This window comes from Mastigoproctus giganteus, chromosome 2 (genome assembly GCF_048544385.1).
Source record: "Mastigoproctus giganteus isolate SK-2022 chromosome 2, ASM4854438v1, whole genome shotgun sequence".
NCBI lineage: Eukaryota > Metazoa > Arthropoda > Arachnida > Uropygi > Thelyphonidae > Mastigoproctus > Mastigoproctus giganteus.
In genome coordinates, this window is record NC_143576.1 from 126,282,452 (window position 1) to 126,301,379 (window position 18,928).

An 18,928-nucleotide genomic window follows, 5' to 3' on the forward strand; every position below is an offset into this window, starting at 1 on the left:
TTGATTTAGAAAGAATATTGTTCAGTTTTCCTGGTTCTCATCTACATCAATATTTGGACATGAGACATTAAAAATGTTGCTGAACCTTAAAGGGTAAATGAACACATTTGTAGAAACAAACTACCTTACTATACTGTAATCAAAAATCATTAATACAAACCTCTTGCAAAGCTTTCCTATCAGTAACTTTGGAACTTTGTAGCAGCCTGATAACATTTTTTGCCCCTTCAACCACTGCACATTCTACTTTCAAGTGGTGCCTAAGTTCTTCAATCCTAAGTTCTAATGGTGACATAATTTCAGGAATCTTGGCTAAAAATAAAATTAGTTGATTAGAAATACTTATTAATTTATACAAATCAGAAAATGTGCACTATTCAGCTTTTAACTAGAAGTCTGTTAATCTCTTATGGAAAAGCTAAAACAGTGGTTGTCAATTTGGCACCAGTGGGTGCCTACAGAAGTTTTGTTTTTTGCCAAATTCCTATACAAAACAGTATGCTTCAGTAGGTACTATCATGCAATCACATAATAGTGCAAGTATATTCAATGAAAAAAGAATTACACTGTTTCTTGTGAGTTACCCTTACAGGAGGTGATCAGCTTTATTCTACTGTTGGAGGCAACTGTTCCTATTCTTGAGGTCTTCTTCTCTGATCAAGTCCTGAAGTACCTTTTTTTTGTCGATAGCATTTGATGAAAGCGGCTTCATTAAAGGCCCTCTTTCCCACAATGCTGATTCATGGACAATATTGAGATGTCTACACTTCCAGGGATACATACATTAAACAAATTCTAGGAACAGAAAAAAAATAAGTGCCACGTGCTGAGCATGTGCGGCAGATGGTTCATGTGAAAAAACCATAGCATTTCTTTTAGGTTTGATTTTGATTTGTATATACTGTTTATGAAATAAGAGCTTTTGTATTTTAAATATTTTATTAATCATCCATAAATTTCCATAATTTCAGCTGGAAGACAAGATACAATGGATTTATGATAATTAAAGTAAGAGAAGTATACTTGTGATTGCAATGTATCTAAATGTCTCTGGAAAACAGCATTGACTGAGGTACCCCGATCTTGAAATTGAGGGATTAGTATTTAGAGTTAGATCAAACGTTCCTTGCATGAAAGTAATTAATGGTCTAGTTTCTTCCAATCCGAAGTTAACATTGAAATCGCCACTCATAATCATGGGTATTTTATGTAAATCTTTCTTTAACAGCACAGTACCTTGAATTGAATATGGCAACAAAAAACGAAATGAATGAAGTCAATTATATCCTGTATGTCACTGTTAGGAGAAATATAGACAACCGTTGTATCACTTGGCTGTTGGGTAACAAGCACTCTGCTGTACATATATCGCCAATAGGTTAAACAGTGACTGTCAAACCAGTCATTTGTCGATAGAGGACATCTGAGTATGGCATAACAAAGTGTACCTTGTCCATCTTGTTGTGATATACTGCAACTCCAACTGTCCATCTGGTTTCATGCTTGAATTGAACAATACAAAAAGAAGTTCGGGATGCTGACACTCGTTATTGTCTAACCAAATTTTAGATAGCAGCAAGATTTGGCATTTCTGTCTAATCTAACAGTGATGGTTACATCAAAATGGTGCACCTTTAGGCTTTGGCAGTTGAGTGAGAGCACTGAGAGTTCCTTCTTATTGTGAATGAATTTGAGCAAGCTGTCTTGCCTTGTTTGTAGCCGATTTGTCACAACCTGGCAAACTCATTTTGTAGGTCAATGGTCGATATAGCATTTTCTGTGACCGGTATGATGTGATGCAAATGTAATGCAGATGTGATGGCGATATGATGCAAAGTCCACTGATGTCAGTTATGCACAAAAGAGCAAAATAAATCGGCTGTTCGTGCCCCTTTTTTGTAATTGTAAACCACTGTATCGAACGTGTCGCCTTGCAACTTGTGTATCGTCATTGCACAAGCTGGTATGAGAGGAAAGTGATTTATTTTGGCACAGATTGTCTGATTGTTGTTCAACGATATACTCATGGTTTGTCTAGCGAGCAGCACGGCTGCAGGATTGATGTTGTTTGCATGCACGTATCTCACCACCTTCTTGTGAGCTAACTTTCTGATCTTAGGCAAGGTGGTAAATTCGAGCCACAATCGTTGTATCCATTGCTCTTCGTTGTATTTGATCTTGGATAATTTACCCATGGCACTGTTAGTGAGCCCATTAGTAACTTCCACATTGGTAGTGACGATGTACAGCTTTCTGATGACCAGTGGGACTCATAGGGTAACTGCCAGTGTCGATAACTAACATTTTATAGTTTCTGATGAACGTGTGCTTCTTGCTCTGCGTTCATGCAACCCATGAAGATGTCTTGCATGATTGATTCCAATTTCTCCTTTGCAGCACTAAGGATCATGTGGTTGTACTCGTTGATGGAATTATTTTGCAAGTAGAGTTGTATACTGTTTGGGTAGAGGCAATTGGCTTCCTCCTGAGCAAAGAAACGTGACTTGATAAGTTGTTGCTCATTGTGATCGAATTTAGCTCCGTTACCAATTTTAGCTAACACAGACAAGAATGCAACGTTCAAGTAGCGCATAATTTGATCAAGCTCATAGTATTTATCTGTTTATAGACCAGGGTCGCACAAACTGGAAGCAGCTGATGTAAGTCCCCAATTATGAGAGGTGGGATCTTCACTGCCTGCTGACCCCTACCAAGGGGTGGGATTGCTGGACCTACTGATGTTCTACAGTAGTGCTCTACCTACTGTAGAGCACTCTACTCTATCACTTTAACTAACAACTCCTACTTCTATGGGAATGCCTCTAACTATCATCTCCATCTTTCTATCACTATATTCCTCCCAGTCCTTCCTTCCCCCTACTATACATCCACTCTTCTTTCCTATAGTTCCACGGGCTTCCCCAGCCATCGGTTCTGGGAATGCCCAGCAGGAGCTTAAACACCATTTCCCAAACTTTTTTAGTCGTGGAACACTTTTCATCTTGCAACATATTCACGGAACACAAGTTTCGCTGGAGTCAAAGAACTGTTTGCTAATATTTTATTACATTCGATGCACTGTGCATCAGGAGCATCTTTATTTCCAACACATGTAGAGCAGAAATTCAAATAACTGTCATTATACTTTCGTTTTGGTCTTTTATTAGTTGGTTCCTGTTTTTTCACTTCGGCTTTTTGGGAACAAAAGGCTGCAATTGTTCATCCTCACTTTGAAGTGTGACAATATTGTGTTCATTTTCATCGACCACAGTACTTTGCTTCTCGTTTTAAAGTTCCTTTTTTCAACCACAAATCCATGGTCACATATTTTAATAATAATATTTCAAAATACTAATAAATATCAAAAAAAATTTATACAAAGAAGTTTAGTTATGATATCAGTTCACTTCCTCCTCTCCTTCAACCTGTGTACTCTAGGCTAAATCATATACTAGATCACCACATTGGTACTTTTTTCGAAGGTGTCATTACCTCTACGAATACTTCTCTAAGCAAAGTCCGCCAAAATAAAGTGTTCTGCGGTCTATTTGATTATTAGTCTATGCCAGTATATTAATAATCAAAAAAAAAAATTATGTTAAATATTATAATGATACAAAAGGAGCGTGCGCTACATATATGCAAGATTTATTTATTTTATTTTTTAATTATTAATTACGATTTTTCACGGAACACTTGTTTACATCTCACAGAACACTAGCGTTCCGTGGAACACAGTTTGGGAAACACTGAGCTAAAAGATGAATCTGGCCTGCCTCTGTGCAGCTAAAGATGTGAGACAGGGAGAAATCAAACTAGTGTTTGTCACCCCCCCCCCCAGTTGTTAAATCGCTTGATACCAGCCACTCAACACAACAAAACATCACACCTTCACATATTCCAACACTACACACAAACGGCTGGCGATGGCACTTACCTCACCACAAGATGACGAAGCGGCGAATGGGGGAAACCCTAGAATCCACAAAAAAACCCACAAATAATAATAATAAATTAGGAACATGTCCTGGCCGCCAAAGCTAGTTTCAACATTTCTAGTTATCTGTTTTAGCCTTGTTTCCATTTGCCATAACAGCTCGGCGCCGATCATGTTGACTTCGTCAATTATTAGCACTCTGACATACTCAAACAGTGATCTATATTGTTGTGTGACTTCCACCGACAGAGGCAGATTTCTCGAAGTGGATATCTTGAGGGAAGAGTGCACAGTGGTTCCATCTATCGCAACAGCAGCCCTACAAGTTGAAACGCATGTAATGTAGGCTTTACAATACCCATCTGTACTGCTGAAGTGGTTTCCTCCAAGAGGCGAATCACAAACATTTTGCCGCAACCAGCAGTGCCAGTTGTGGAAAAATTTGGAGTCTGTGATCTCCCAATCAGTTTGCAATTGGGAGATAAGACTCCCAATTGCATGCATGAGTAGAATCTTTTGCTTGTTGGTGGCCATTCTCATTAAGTTACAGAAGTTTTCTTGTTGGTCATTAAGTTTTTGTGTTTTCTTTGCAAGTATGCTGAGTCGGTTCAGCATGGCAAGGTTTAGATCCTCATCCTTCTCTCTGTCTCGATGATTGTACAAGTCTGGAAAGGGGTCTTCTTCTCACAGCCGCGTAACAAAGCTATGCAGGTCATTACCACATGCTTCATTCAGGAACTCAGTCATCACTGTCTTGACACAATTCCTTACAAATTTCAATCATTTCGTGAATGTTCATATCCGATTCATACAAGTTATGCTGTTCTAGTATGAGCTCTTCATTGTTGTCTTAGATCTTGACATATGACATCTCTGAGAGTATCTCTGTTTACTCGTTGCAAAATGGAATGTGCAGCATTACCATCTTGCACTTGTATTCATTGAGATCCTGAGCCACGTATTTTCAATAACATATTATGCATGGATACTGTCATTTCTTGCAGATCCTGTTAGCGATGCATAACAAAACATAATATAACAAACTTCAGTAATTTGCGAAAAAGCATGACAGAGTACCATGATCCAAATGGTGTGATCTCTTCTCATATTTGTCAAACCAATTCTCTTTCCATATGGCAAACCAATTCTCTTTTAATTCATATGGCAAACCAATTTTCTTTCCATATGTCACACAAATCCTCCTCAAAGTTCTCCTCATTCATCTCTTTGTTGGACTTCCACTCTTTGTCGCCTGATCAGCCAAACAGTGGAAATGTAAACTACCAGTGCGGAGCTCTCCGACATTTGCCGAGTAGCAAGTACTAGGCAGCTTCTTGACGCTGTTGAGCATGTCAATGGATAGTTTTCTTGTGATTTCAACAATGTCAAACTCTCGATGCTTGTTTATGATCGTAACGATCTGTCACTGTAAACTGCCAATCCCTTGGTTCGTCTTGTTCATGTACTCAACAATATGCAGCGCAAGAGTATTCCTCCATAACGAATTTGATGTTAGTGCTTGATATCAAAATGCTACAGACAAACGGGTTAAATGGACTGTGCCGCTTCTCACTCGGTTGCCGTTTATACCGAGCCGATTTATGCCAGCTCTGAGCACATTCAAGTAATAGTCAAAGCAGTTTACATCATTCGCCTTGAAAAAAGGCATCAATGTCAGTGTAATCATTATCCTCTAGATTTTTCCACACCTTCTAGTGAGCAGCGTATTTTACTTTGTGGTCTTGTCTTAGGCATAGGCACTAATATAGTGGTCAAGCAACAAGCCATGAATGGCACTTCAAATTGACACGTCTGTTTATCTGGTTATTTTCTTTTAACAATGAACGTATGTTTGTGAGTTTGAAGCTTGATGCTCCCCAAAGCTTGTTGTTGTTTGTTATTTCCTTTTTAGGAGCATTAGCAACTAAGGCCATATTGCTCCGAGAATATACGGTGGTTATTCCCTGACCTTTCCACATCCTCCATATTTGGTGGTGACGGGATCGAACCCCGGGTCTAATCAAGAAGCGAGCTCCCCGAAGCCTCACTAGCAGAGACAGATACTAACTTGTCAATCATTATGACAGCATCTTCTTTGTTCGCACACAGTGTCTTTGGGAGCGTTATTTAGCCGCAGCAATATGTGCCATTGTGGACCTGCGATTTTGAAATTCTATGCGCTTGAGAAAAGTTGACCACGTAAAATTGACCAAACAGGCTATAATGTTACGACTGCAATATGTTTATAATTACATTCACAATCTTCTTGAAGTATATCACACAAACTAGCGTCTTCATTCACTAGCATCGCCTTCTGCACATTCCAATGTCACTCGTGTAGTCCTCACTAATATTGCACCCATTATTCTGTAACTTGTACAATAGCTGAAACAAGCACAGCCAACTGATTTCATTGGCACTCAGAGTCAAGACCACTGTAGGTTTATCAAGCTGTCTAATCACAGCGAATAGATTGTGCTTACGTTGAGACCAGTGGTAGGTCAAGTTTGGAATTGTCCTTAGGAAGGCTAAATTGTTTTCGATACAGCTGTTAATGTATTCTTTGGACTGAACTTGCTTGTGAGTCAGTTTAGTATGTATTTGAAAGCACCAAAGGGTCTCTTGTTCTCAATCTCATTATCTTCATTGCTACGTAAAGGAGATGACATGGGGCAACACTGTATTGATCAGATCACATGAGCTCACTCATTACCACAAATGGAGTCACACGTAAATTCTCTCTGAATGTTCTGAATTGCTCAAGACAAATGCTGGGGAAGGACAGTTCCTCTACATGCTCATCAAACAGTAAGCTCTGCAGTATGTTAGGTTCTCCTGGGGCAATTCTAAGGTATTTATTGTCAATCCACAACATTTGCTGTTGGGTGATGAAGCTTTCCTCAAACGGAACTGCTTTGCTTATGTTGTCTTTAGCCAAATTAATTTCCATGTGACTGTCATCAAAGAATGACTGATCTACCGTGATTTGATACAATAGATAGAGAGGTGTGTTGACCAAATACTGAAGCCACACTTTAACCACTCACTTTCTTACAAGCCCAATTAAATTGCTGGACGTGTATTTTCCTGCATTTTATATGCATATTTATAATGATGATCATCATCAATCTCCCTTGGCAAGTGATGGACCATTGTGTTGACAGAAACATGCACACTGATCACTTGGTCCAGAATGCCATATTGTCCATATGCATGTCTCAGGCACCTTACCTGCATAAACGGTAAGCAAGAAGAAATGAGCCTCTCTATCATTAAATTCAACTTCAGTAAATGCGATGGGTAGACAAAGCTGTTCGACTTAGATAACGGTGGAATGGTGTTCTTAAGTGATCCTCTACAGATATTACACACAAGGATCTCATCAACGTCAATATCAGGAAATGCAGTACATATCAATTCTTTAGTGGCTGGTTTCTGTGTTGTTTTCGAACCATAGACTATCAAATGTAGCATACAGAACAGAAATCATTTTTCATAAATATCCGTTCAAACTCTCAATGAGCATTCTTACGTAAATAATAGTCGGCGTAAGGAAAAGGAACTTGATCATTTAAACTTATCTGCTCTGCAATTGGAGAACTATTCCATAATTAATACTCATTTCGGGTACATCATTGTTAGATGGAGCGGCATTGCTGGTTGAAGGTACTGCTAAATCAAAAGCTTGATTTTCTGTTTGTCTTTTAAGCCACTCGATAGCCTTTTTTGTTCATGTGTGCTCATTGCTATCTTCACATCTTTATTTTCTTAGGTCTTGTAGCTTTCCTTCCTGCGTGACACTCTCGAGAAAGCTCTGCACATTGTTGAACAGCTTTTCCAAAATTACTGATATGAAAACTTTGGAATGTAATGAAAATTGACAGCATTTGATGAAAGTAGCCTCATTAAAGGCTCTCTTTCCCACAACGTTGGTTCATGGACAATACTGAGATGTCTACGTTTCCAAAGATTGAGAAATGTATATTGGATCTCAGATTTAAATTAGAGGTCATCTATGCTTTTTTGAAAAAAAGTGATGAAATCGGCTACCCCCCAGTATTTAGATTTAGGGTGGTAAATCAAGGAAGTAAACTGTTATTTACCTAATTTAATTTCTTTGATTCCCATTGTTTTTACTTAATTATAGTTCTCTTATTGTCTGAAGGTAGAATATGGTAAGTATCCATAAACACTAACTGTCTATAACTTTAGTGTGTATTTTGGTACTTGTAGTAAGGTTTGCTGCTAAAATTACAGTAAACTACACTTCAATATGTATACATATATATAACTATTAGCATTAGTAGAGGCATATGATGCAAGAAAGCAAGTTTATATAATGGGGGTATCAAAAAAAGGGGGTACCCTTACCTAGAAATAATAGCCCTAGAAAGATGAAACTTCATAGGAACTTTAATCCTTTTCTATGTATCCTCCATGTATAGTAACACATTTCTCCCATCTATGGATCAGTTGTTTAATGCCTTGATCATAGAAGTCTGCACTTTTTGCCTGAAACCATGATTCCACTTCAGTGATGACTTCCTAAGATGAATCAAAGCAGCATCCACACAGTGGTTTCTTCATTTCTCGAAACAAGAAGTCTAACAATGCTAGGTCAGGAAAATAGGGTGAGTTCACCCTAAACTGTTTTCTAAATAAGCATGTTATTGATACAAGAAAAGGGATTACTCTTGATTTGACTACCACTGGTGACTCTTCATGCATTAAGAATCCTCAGATAAAATACAAGGTGGCAATGACCACAACGTATTGATGTGGGATTTATTTAAATAACTACTGTCAAGAGCAAAGGGAAGCACTTTTGCTTATATAAAGATTATAGTGGTCTCAGAAAGTCTTTAAATTCAATATAGTGGGACCAACTGTTGATGCTACCAACAGAAAATTCTAAATTGTAAACATTCAGGAAGTAATTGCAGAAGCTACTAGGCTTTTTACCAACCAAGAGATACTGTTCAAGACTTAGGTCTACATGGGATGTAAATAAATAATCAGGTGATAAAGAAGCCTCCCATAGAAATAAACTAGCCTCCAATCAAGTCACAAGATAAATTAGGCAAGCTAAGGCAGATTACAAGAAGTCTCTAGCAAAGAATGAATATAAACAGTAAAGACTTCTTTACTTATGTAAACACTAGAAGGAAGAGGACGAATCACATTAATCAATGAAATATGTATGGTTCAATTGTTGATGAACCTGCTCATGTTGCTGGAAAACTGAACAAGTATTTTTTGCATCTACATTTATGAGGATGCCAGAAGTTTAGAAAATTTTAACATGGAGCTGAATGGTTTCTTGATAAGCACGAGGAAAGTGAAAGAGAAATTGCTGAAGCTAAACACAAAAAAAGGCACCAGGTTGGAGAGTAACTATCCAATGATACTGAGGAAAACACCAAATAAAGTAAGCAAACCTTAGACCATAATTATGAGAGCTTCCTTGGAATCATGGGGCCAGCTGAGGACTGATAATGTGCAAATTGCAATGTGCAAACTGCAAGTGCATAAGAACCTGTGGGGAGCATCTTTGCTAAGAAAAATAATGAATCTTAAATTTTATAAATTCATAGGTATGCATGCATGCAATCACACTAAATAATATAAATTAAAATGCTATAATGCATTAATTAACCACATAGTTAATCTGCCTTAAATACCGAAACACCAAAAGACCTACAGTTGTTTTAATTTTAATGAAACTTACCTTGCATCTTAATGAGAAGGTTGGCCATGCTTTGGAAGGCTCAGAGATATTAGATAGCAGTGGTGATGCAGAAATTCCTTGTTTGTTTACAAGATTATCATCCGTAAGTCTAGCACAGAAGTGGTTCTTGACTAAATTTAATGTTGAGAAAAACTGTTCACATTGATAAGTGGTAGAAAACAGTGATGCAATCCTTCAATGCATGATTCTTCAAAAGTGGATGTTTCTCAGTATCTACATAGGATTTATAAAATTCCAAAATAGATACAATATTAAATTTGGATTTAAAGTATTATCCAATTGTAAATGAATTAACTCTAGTTGCAAGGAATCAGGAGCTTCATCTGGCATCACATCAAAAGGAGTTTTGCATATTCGTAGTTTGATTTCCTGATTTTGTAAATCTTGAAACCTTTTTTGAAATTGATTCAAAAGATTGGAACACTCTGCAACATACTCCACTATCAATTCTGGTTTCAGTTCTTTCAGTGCTGGAAAATGTACCATGCAACATTTTTTCAGTTAAGTTATGAACAATTTCAGCATTGATTCAAAGCTCCTGATATTGACAAGAAGAGAGTTAATAATAAGCTGATTTGGTCCTTTCAAATTTAGATCATTTAAGTGGCTAGTGATATCGACCAAAAATGCCAAATCATATAACCGCTTTTGGTGCTGTAATTCCATAATGCAGGAGCCTTTAATATCCATGAAGAGTTGCACTTCATCTTTCAGCTCATAGAAGAGCTTGAGCATGTGCCCTTTGCTGAGCCAGAGAACCTCAACAAAGGTACAAAAAATCACATTCCGGTTCAAAGTCCTTTAATGTTTCATTAAATTTCCTTGTTCAATCACTTATTTTTTATGAAGTTAATACATTTTGTTACCACTTTCATCACAATGGTCATCTTTAAATTTTAGTTAGGTTTTTATGGCACATGAGCAGCTAAGATCATTCTTAGAGAATGCACACACAAATTTTGTTGGTGAATGAGGCAGTGGCACACTATTAACACATTAGATTACATCTGATGGCTCCTCAATTCTTTCTTAATTAAAGCAACAAGTCCTTTTTGAGATCCTATCATACATGGTGCACTGTCCATAACTACACTTATAAATATAAGTAACATAACAATTGTGTGGTTCCACACTCAGGTTAGTAGAGAATGAAAAAACTGGGGGATAATTGTGCAGTCAGATATGAAGTTCTCTGTCAAGACAACTCATGGGGTTTTGCCAGGAGGGATAATAGTAATAATAAAGGTAATAGAGGCATGTGATGCAAGAAAGCAAGGGTATGAGCTCATATAGTATCAGCAAAAAAAATAAATAAATTCACACAACCATTCCCTCTAAACGTTTGTCTAGTTCTTCCTTAAATTTATTTAAGTTATCAACTTCCACGCCAGATGGTTAGTTAGTTAGTTAGTTAGTTAGTTTTTAGGAGCATTAGCAACTAAGCCATATTGCTCCGGGATATGCAGTGGTCATTCCCTCACCTTTCCGTATCCTCTGTATTTGGTGGTGAAGGGCTCGAACCCTACGCACTGTTGTTCTTTCCCACCTGGCTATGCAGGCGCCCACAACAGATGGAAGTTTGTTCCAGCAATTAACCACCCGCTGGCTAAATACAAATTTCTGCACATCTATTCTACAACTGGCATTCCTGAATTTCAATTTATGCCCCCTTAGGTTCATAAACTAAGCAAGTGGAAGAATCCCATCAGAATTCAGCGTGATCAGCCCATTCAAGGCCTTATACAATTATAGTCTTTAGCCGCTGCAATTTGCAGAACTTAATCCTCTCTTGGTAAGAGGATCCCTTCATTCCCCTCACCGATCTTGTTGCCCTTCTCTGTACACGCTCAAGTAAATCTACATCTTTCCTAAAATAAGGCCTCCAGACTTGCATGCAGCACTCAAAGTGTGGCCTGACCATTCCCTTATACAAAGAGATAACACCTCCTTTTCCTGCTAGCAAAATTCCTGTATATCATTGACAAAACCCCATAACCTGCTCTTGCAGCCTGTCTGCATGGCTCAGAAAACTTCATATCTGACTGCACAATTACTCCCAGGTCCTTTTCATTTTTTACCACCCTAAGTGTAGTACCATACAGTTGGTATGTCCCTCTGGAATTACTTCTACCCATATGCAGTACTTTGCATTTGTCAATGTTAAAATTCAGTTGCCACATCTCAGCCCATCTCCCCAAATTTTCTAGATGCTGTTGCAGTACCACACTGTCATTAACAAAGCTGCCAACCTTTGTATCATCTGCAAACTTCGACACTAAGCCTGATATACCTTCATCAATATCATTGAGAAATATAAAAAAAACAACAGTGGGCCCAACACCAAACCCTGTGGGACACTAATAACATTACTCCAAGAAGAGCAACATCTGCGGACGAAGCTCTTTGAAGCACTTTGAACAGAGAAGTTTTTCCTGATTTATTTTCTGATTTATTAGCTTAAATTGTCATATTAACTTATTTCTAGAGTGGCTTTATATTCCTAGTTACGATACTTAGTTTAAAGTTTAACTTAGACAGAGATTTTGTAAGTATTACTTAGTATTGGTAACGGTATCAAATCCACGTGTTAAGTACCGTTCGTGAATTCCCGCCATTTTCACATGATAGCATAACCTTGGTGTAGCATAGTGCATAATATAATATTGTCAATTAATCAGTACATCTATTAATCTTGATAAACTTTATAGTCAATTAAATTGTACTTTTAACTCTATATATATATATATATATATATGTATATATATATATATAACGACTTAATCGTAACAAATAATTAATACATATAACTGTTTTGGGATATAACTTAAGGATTTAATTTTGTTTTGAAATTTTATTGAATTAAATCGGAATCATGACTCAGACCAGAGCAGCAAAGCAAAAGGCTCAAGCTAATGGGAGTGCTGTGGTTCAGGGGAGAGCTGAGGGGAGTTGCCCTCTGAATCACAGTCTATTAAAATGCACTGTTTGCTTGATGTTTGCAGAGCAGTCGGGTACGGGACATGATACTGCCAAGGGGGATGTCTCTGTGTGTGCACGATGTAAGGAGTGCAAGGAAATCAGGCGACAACTGAGAGTTGTTATGGGCCTTTATGAGAGCTTGAAGGACAGGGTGGATGCCCTCGAAGGAAATAAATTGAAGGGCCCATCAAGCTCCCAGCCGCCCACATCAACACCAGAGCTTGCACTTGGCCATCAGGCAACACAGAGGCAGCCCCCTAGGCAGAATGCGCGCTGGTCCCACAGGAACTAGTAGTTGTTGGTGACTATTGTCAGGGAAGCGGGGAACATGCTTTGCAAAAGGGATAGGTGGAATAGGACCGGGGTATGTCTGCCAGAGGCAAAAGTTGATGATGTTTTATAGCGGATATCATCTTTTAAGGGCACAAAAGGTGATATAGTTGTACACGTTGGCACTAATGATATTAAGAGTAGGAGACCGGCGGAATTACTTAGCAAGTACAGGTCACTGTTGAAAAAAAGCCGTGAATTAGGGTTGAATTTGAAAGTGTCTGCAATTCTGCCCAGACACGAAAGGAGGGAGTATATGATGAGAGCCTTGTCGATCAATTCGGCCCTGGAGGGATTGTGCAAGGCTCAAGTGGTAGAATTTTTTTAAGCCTGGACTGTACTTGTTAACAGGAGATATTGCTTCTACAGGGATGGGATACACTTAAATAGAAAGGGTGCAAGAATTTTTGCTGATGCTGTCGAGGCAGAGTTAGGTGGGTCGGAAAACTGCTAGTTGGGGGGGGGATACAAGGACTAATAGATTAACAGTAGCCACTGGCAGAGGTGGAAGTGATTCTTGCACTGCTTCTATTGAAATGACCAGAAGCCTGAAAAACAAGATGCAGGATATTTCAGAGACTGCTGGGAGTCATTGCGGTACAAGTAAACACATGGGTTGTGTTAGGGTAGACAAGAATAGAAACAGGTGCATGTATACCTGCGTGTACACCAATTCTAGGAGTTTGGTAAATAAATTTGATGAATTTGAGGTATTGCTCAAAACATCAAAGGCAGATATTGTTGGGATATCAGAGAAGTGGTGTCACACAGATATAAGGAATGCGAAACTGGAATTTGGGGAATACAATGTGTATAGAAAGGATAGACAGGACAAGAGGGGAGGAGGGGTTATGCTATTAGTTAAGAAACACAAAGTCCAAGGAAGTGAAGCCAGTCGACATCGATGGACAGGGCAGTGTCGAGTCAGTTTGGTGTGACATAAGCATAGGGAAATGAAAATTGAGTAGGAGTGTGCTATAGGCCTAATGACTCTGATGAGTATAATAAGATATTCTACAGGGAAATAGAGTGGGCCAGTAAATCAGAGAGTCTTATAATGGGGGATTTTAATTTCCCAGATATTGACTGGAATTTGTGGGTTGGTCACTCGCACACTAGCAGGGCTTTTGTGGATTTATTGCATGATTGTTTTCTACATCATGCATGTTCGGGAGGCAACTAGAGGGAGTAATACTCTTGATTTCATTATCAGTAGTGATTCTTCATGCATTAAGAATCTGCAGATAAATGAACCACTAGGTGGCACTGATCACAATGTGTTGAAGTGGGATTTACTCAAAGAGGTAATTACCATTAGGGGTAAAGGGTTAGGCAGGCGAAGGCAGATTACAAGAAATCTTTGGCAAGGGATGCAAAGAAAAACAGCAAAGAGTTCTTTACTTATGTAAACTCTAGAAGGAAGGGGATGAATCAAATTGGTCCACTTGATATCGATGGGTCAACTATTCATGATCCTGCTCAGGTAGCTAACAAACTAAATGAATGTTTTGCATCGACATTCACACATGAAGAGTTATTCAGCGAGGAGAATGCAAGAGGTGTATTCAACTCTGGCAGTAAGCTAGAGAATCTTGTAATAACTGAGAGTAAAGTGGAGGAGAAATTGTTGAAGATAAACACAAGAAAGGCACCTGGGGTGGATGGGATCTATCCAGCTATATTAAAGGAGGCAGCAAAGGAAGTAAGCAAATGCTTAGCCATAATTATGAGAGCTTCCTTGGACTCAGGGGAAGCACCCATGGACTGGAGATGCGCAAATGTGACCCCAATTCACAAAGGAGGATCAAAGGGCAACACAAGCAATTATAGACCTGCTAGTTCAACCTCTGTTCCAGGAAAATCAATGGAGGCACCGGTCAAAGAAGCACCGCAGGATCATCCAGACAAGACCTCAGCTACAGCTCGGACACAGCATGGTTCTGTTAAGGGGAAGTCTTGCCTGACCAATTTGATTGGATACTATAATGCAGTCACAAAAGAACTGGATGCAGGGAACAACCCTGACACTATATACCTGGACCCCAGAGAGGCCCTGGATACTGTTGCACATGGAAGACTGCTGCAAATTGGAGCAGTGTGGCACTGGAGACAAATTGCTGCTATGGACAAAGGGGTGGCTGAGGTGGAGAAGACAGAGAGTGGCAATCAATGGACACTGCTAATCGTGGACTAACGATGAGCAGTGTCCATTGACTAACGTTATTAGTGGATCAGGGTTCAGTGTTGGGTCCATTATTGCTTTCTGCATTTACAAGCGATACTGATGACGGCATATCAAGCTCAATGTCCAAGTTTGCAGACGATACGAAGGTTGGCAGGGCCGTCAAGGACACCACCGACACTACGCTACTGCAACAGGATCCGGAAAGGCTGAGCAGATGGGCTGTGAGGTGGCAAATGAAATTTAACATTGACAAATGCCAAGCACTACATATGGGAAACAACAACCCCAGAGCAACGCATCAACTCTGCGGCACCACACCGACAGCGGCAGAGAACGAAAGGGATCTGGGGGCGGTTGTGCAGGCAGATATGAAGTTCTCTGAGCAGTGCAGACGGGCTGCATGAGCAGCTCACGGTGTACTGTCAATGATATACAGGAACCCCTCTAGCAGGGATAAGGAGGCGATTACTCCCCTGTACAAGGCAATGGTCAGGCCACACCCTGAGCACCGCATACAGGGCCGGAGGCCTCATTCCAAGAAGGATGCAGAGCCGCTGGAACAAGTACAGAGAAGGCAACAAGATTAGTGAATGGAACAAAGGGGTGCTCCTACGAATAAAGGCCCAAGTTTTGCAAATTACAGTGTCTGGAGACCAACCACCAGCGAGGTGATCTGATAGAGGTGTACAGAGCCTTGAATGGTTTGAGCATGCTCAATGCTGATGGGATACTGCCTCTTGCTCAGAATAATCACCTGAGAGGGCATAAATTCAAATTGAGGAAAGACAGATGTAGGATAGACATGAGGAAATTTGCCTTTAGCCAGCGGGTGGTTGGTTGGTGGAACAGACTTCCATCCCTTGTCGTGGAAGTTGATAGCCTAAATAAGTTTAAGGCTCAGCTGGACAGGTATTTCGAACGAACAGAGGGGTGAAGTGGAAGTGGTTATTTTTATTTATTTATTTTATTTTATTTATTTTTTTTTTTTTGGCTGATTCTGCATAAGCTGCTTTCTTGCATCAAATGCCTCTACTAATGCTAATGCTAAAATGCATACAGTCAATGAAATAATAACCTAATACAACATGAAAACCAAAGAGCCTTTTCAGGATGCACAATTCATCATACCTTATCGCAGATTGAGTATCACAGCAAACAACAAAATCAGGTTCTACTTCTGTGAAAAAAAGGAGGGGAGTATAGTTATAGTGGGCTCAGGATCAACACAAACAGCGAAGGGCAGGAAAAACGTTGCTGAGTCTGATGAATCCAGTTGCTGTTGCTTCACACTGATGAGATTGATTGATTAATTGAATGACTGATATGTTTGTTGTTTAATGGTGCATTGGCAGCTGAAGACACTGATGGGAGGATCAGAACATGATGAAAACAGCACAAGTCTGTAGACCCATCTGCAAAGTGTCAGTGCAAGGTGGTGTGGGAAGTGTTTTTGTCCCCACTGTTCCACTGGCATGTGGAACAAAGTTTGCAAGCCCAAAAGAAACAATTTACAGATTATCTGGAAACTGTTTTACCAGGCACATCCTTTCATGCTACAATATATCCATCTGTGAATATGTTGAAAGGCCAAAATTGTACAGAACTGGTTCTGGGAACATAAGGGAATTCAGCCTAGTGCAGTGACTCCAATCTCAATCCAAATGAGTGCCTGCTCTTCAAAGTACAGATCCAAACCTATTCAATTTTCAGCTAATGGTGCAAAGAAATTAAATCAACGTGGACCAGCATTCCTGTGGCATGCTTTTGACATCAAATTAAGTCCATGCCATGACAAATCCAGACTGTGGGCAAATGGATGCTATTTCAAGGAAGGGGTGGAACCTACTCACTATTGCTTCGGTTTACCTTCTATCCCCTTCCAACGAAACTGGACTTTGAGTGATTGGAATAAGGTCCTCTGGTCCGATGAATCATGCTTCCTATGTTGCACCATATGGACAGGCAGGTATGTGTGCGTCATTTAACTGGGGAAGTGATAGTGCCTGGATACACTGTGGAACGAAAACAAGCCGGTGGCGGCGGCAGCATCATGCTTTGGGAGATGTTCTTCTGGGATACCCTGGTTACAGTCATCCATGTGCCAGACATTCTGACATCTACCACCTACCTAAACATCGTTGCTGACGAGGTACACCCTCTCATGACAACGGTCTCCCCCTCTGGCAGTGTCATCTTTCAGCAGGATAATGCGCCAGGCCACACCACCTGGATTGTTCGAGACTGGTTCGCAGAACATGAGGAAGACTTCCAGGTATTGCCCTGTTCTCCAAATTCCCCGGATATCAATCCCATCGAGCATCTGTGGTTTGTGTTGGAACAGCAACTCCGATCTACAGCATCTCAACCATGGACCTTACAGGACTTAAAGGATCTGCTGGTTATGTGTTGGTACCAGATACCACAAGACACACTTAGAAATCTTGTAGCGTCCATGCCTCGCCAGGTAAGAGCTATTTGGCTGCACATTAGCATTAGTAGGGCCATATGATGTAAGACAGCAAGCTTATGCAGCATCAGACAAACAAATTAAAAATAAATAAAAAAATAAAAAAAAAAAACAATTCCCATTTCACCCCTCCATTCATTCGAAATACCTGATTACCTCGCCAGTGCCTAGTCTCCAGACACTAATTTGCAAAACTTAAGCCTTCCTTCATAAGAGCAACCCTTTGTTCCATTCACTAATCTTGTTCCGCTTCTCTGTACTCGTTCCAGCAGCTCTACATCCTTTTTGAAATGAGGCCTCCAGATCTGTATACAGAACTCAAGATGTGGCCTGACCATTGCCTTATACAAGGGAATAATCACCTCCTTATACCTGCTAGAAAAATTCCTGGATATCATTGACAAGACACCATGAGCTACTCTTGCAGCCCGTCAGCACTGTCAGAGCTATTAATATCTGCCTGCACAATTACCCACAGGTCCTTTTCATTCTCTACCACTGTCAGAGTAGTACGACAGAGTTGATACGCTGCTCTGGGGTTGCTGTTTCCCCATATGTAGTACTTTACATTTGTCAATGTCAAATTTCATTTGCCACCTCTCAGCCCAACTGCTCAACCCTTCCAGATCCTGTTGCAGCAGCATAGCATCAGTAGTGTCCTTAACAACCCTGCCAACCTTTGTATCATCTGCAAATTTGGACATTAAGCTTGATATACCATCATCAACATTATTTATAAATACAGAAAACAACAATGGGCCCAACACTGAACCCTGAGGGACTCAACTAATAACATTAGTCCATGTTGAGCAGTGTCCATTGATTACCACTCTCTGTCTTCTCCCCCTCAACCACCCCTTTATCCATAGCAGCAATTTGCCTCCAATGCCACACTGCTCCAATTTGTGCAGCAGTCTTCCATGTGCAACAGTATCAAAAGCCTTTCTAAGATCCAAATATATAATATCAAAATTATTCCCTGCATCCAGTTCTTTTGTGATAGCATCATAGTAATACTTTCCCTTAACAAAACCATGCTGTGTCCAAGCTATAACTGAAGTCTGGTCGAGAAGATCCTGCAGTGCTTCTTTAACCAGTGCCTCCATTAATTTTCCTAGAACAGAAGTTAAACTCACAGGGCTATAATTACTTGTGTCAGCCTTTGATCCTCCTTTGTGAATTGGGGTCACATTTGCACATCTCCAGTTTATGGGTACTTCCCGTGTCAAAGGAAGCTCTCATAATTATGGCTAAGGGTTTGCTTACTTGCTTTGCTGCTTC

The 18,928-nt window shown here is 39.8% G+C and overlaps 1 protein-coding gene across 1 annotated transcript in view; it reads right to left on the reverse strand.

Moving 5' to 3' along the window:
- Pkn (serine/threonine-protein kinase N) overlaps positions 1-18,928 on the reverse strand; it is a 718,384-nt gene that overhangs the window by 564,491 nt on the left and 134,965 nt on the right. Inside the window, exon 5 of the mRNA XM_090368665.1 lies at positions 161-312. Coding sequence (XP_090224791.1) covers positions 161-312 — 152 coding nt within the window. The remainder of the gene's footprint in view (positions 1-160; positions 313-18,928) is intronic.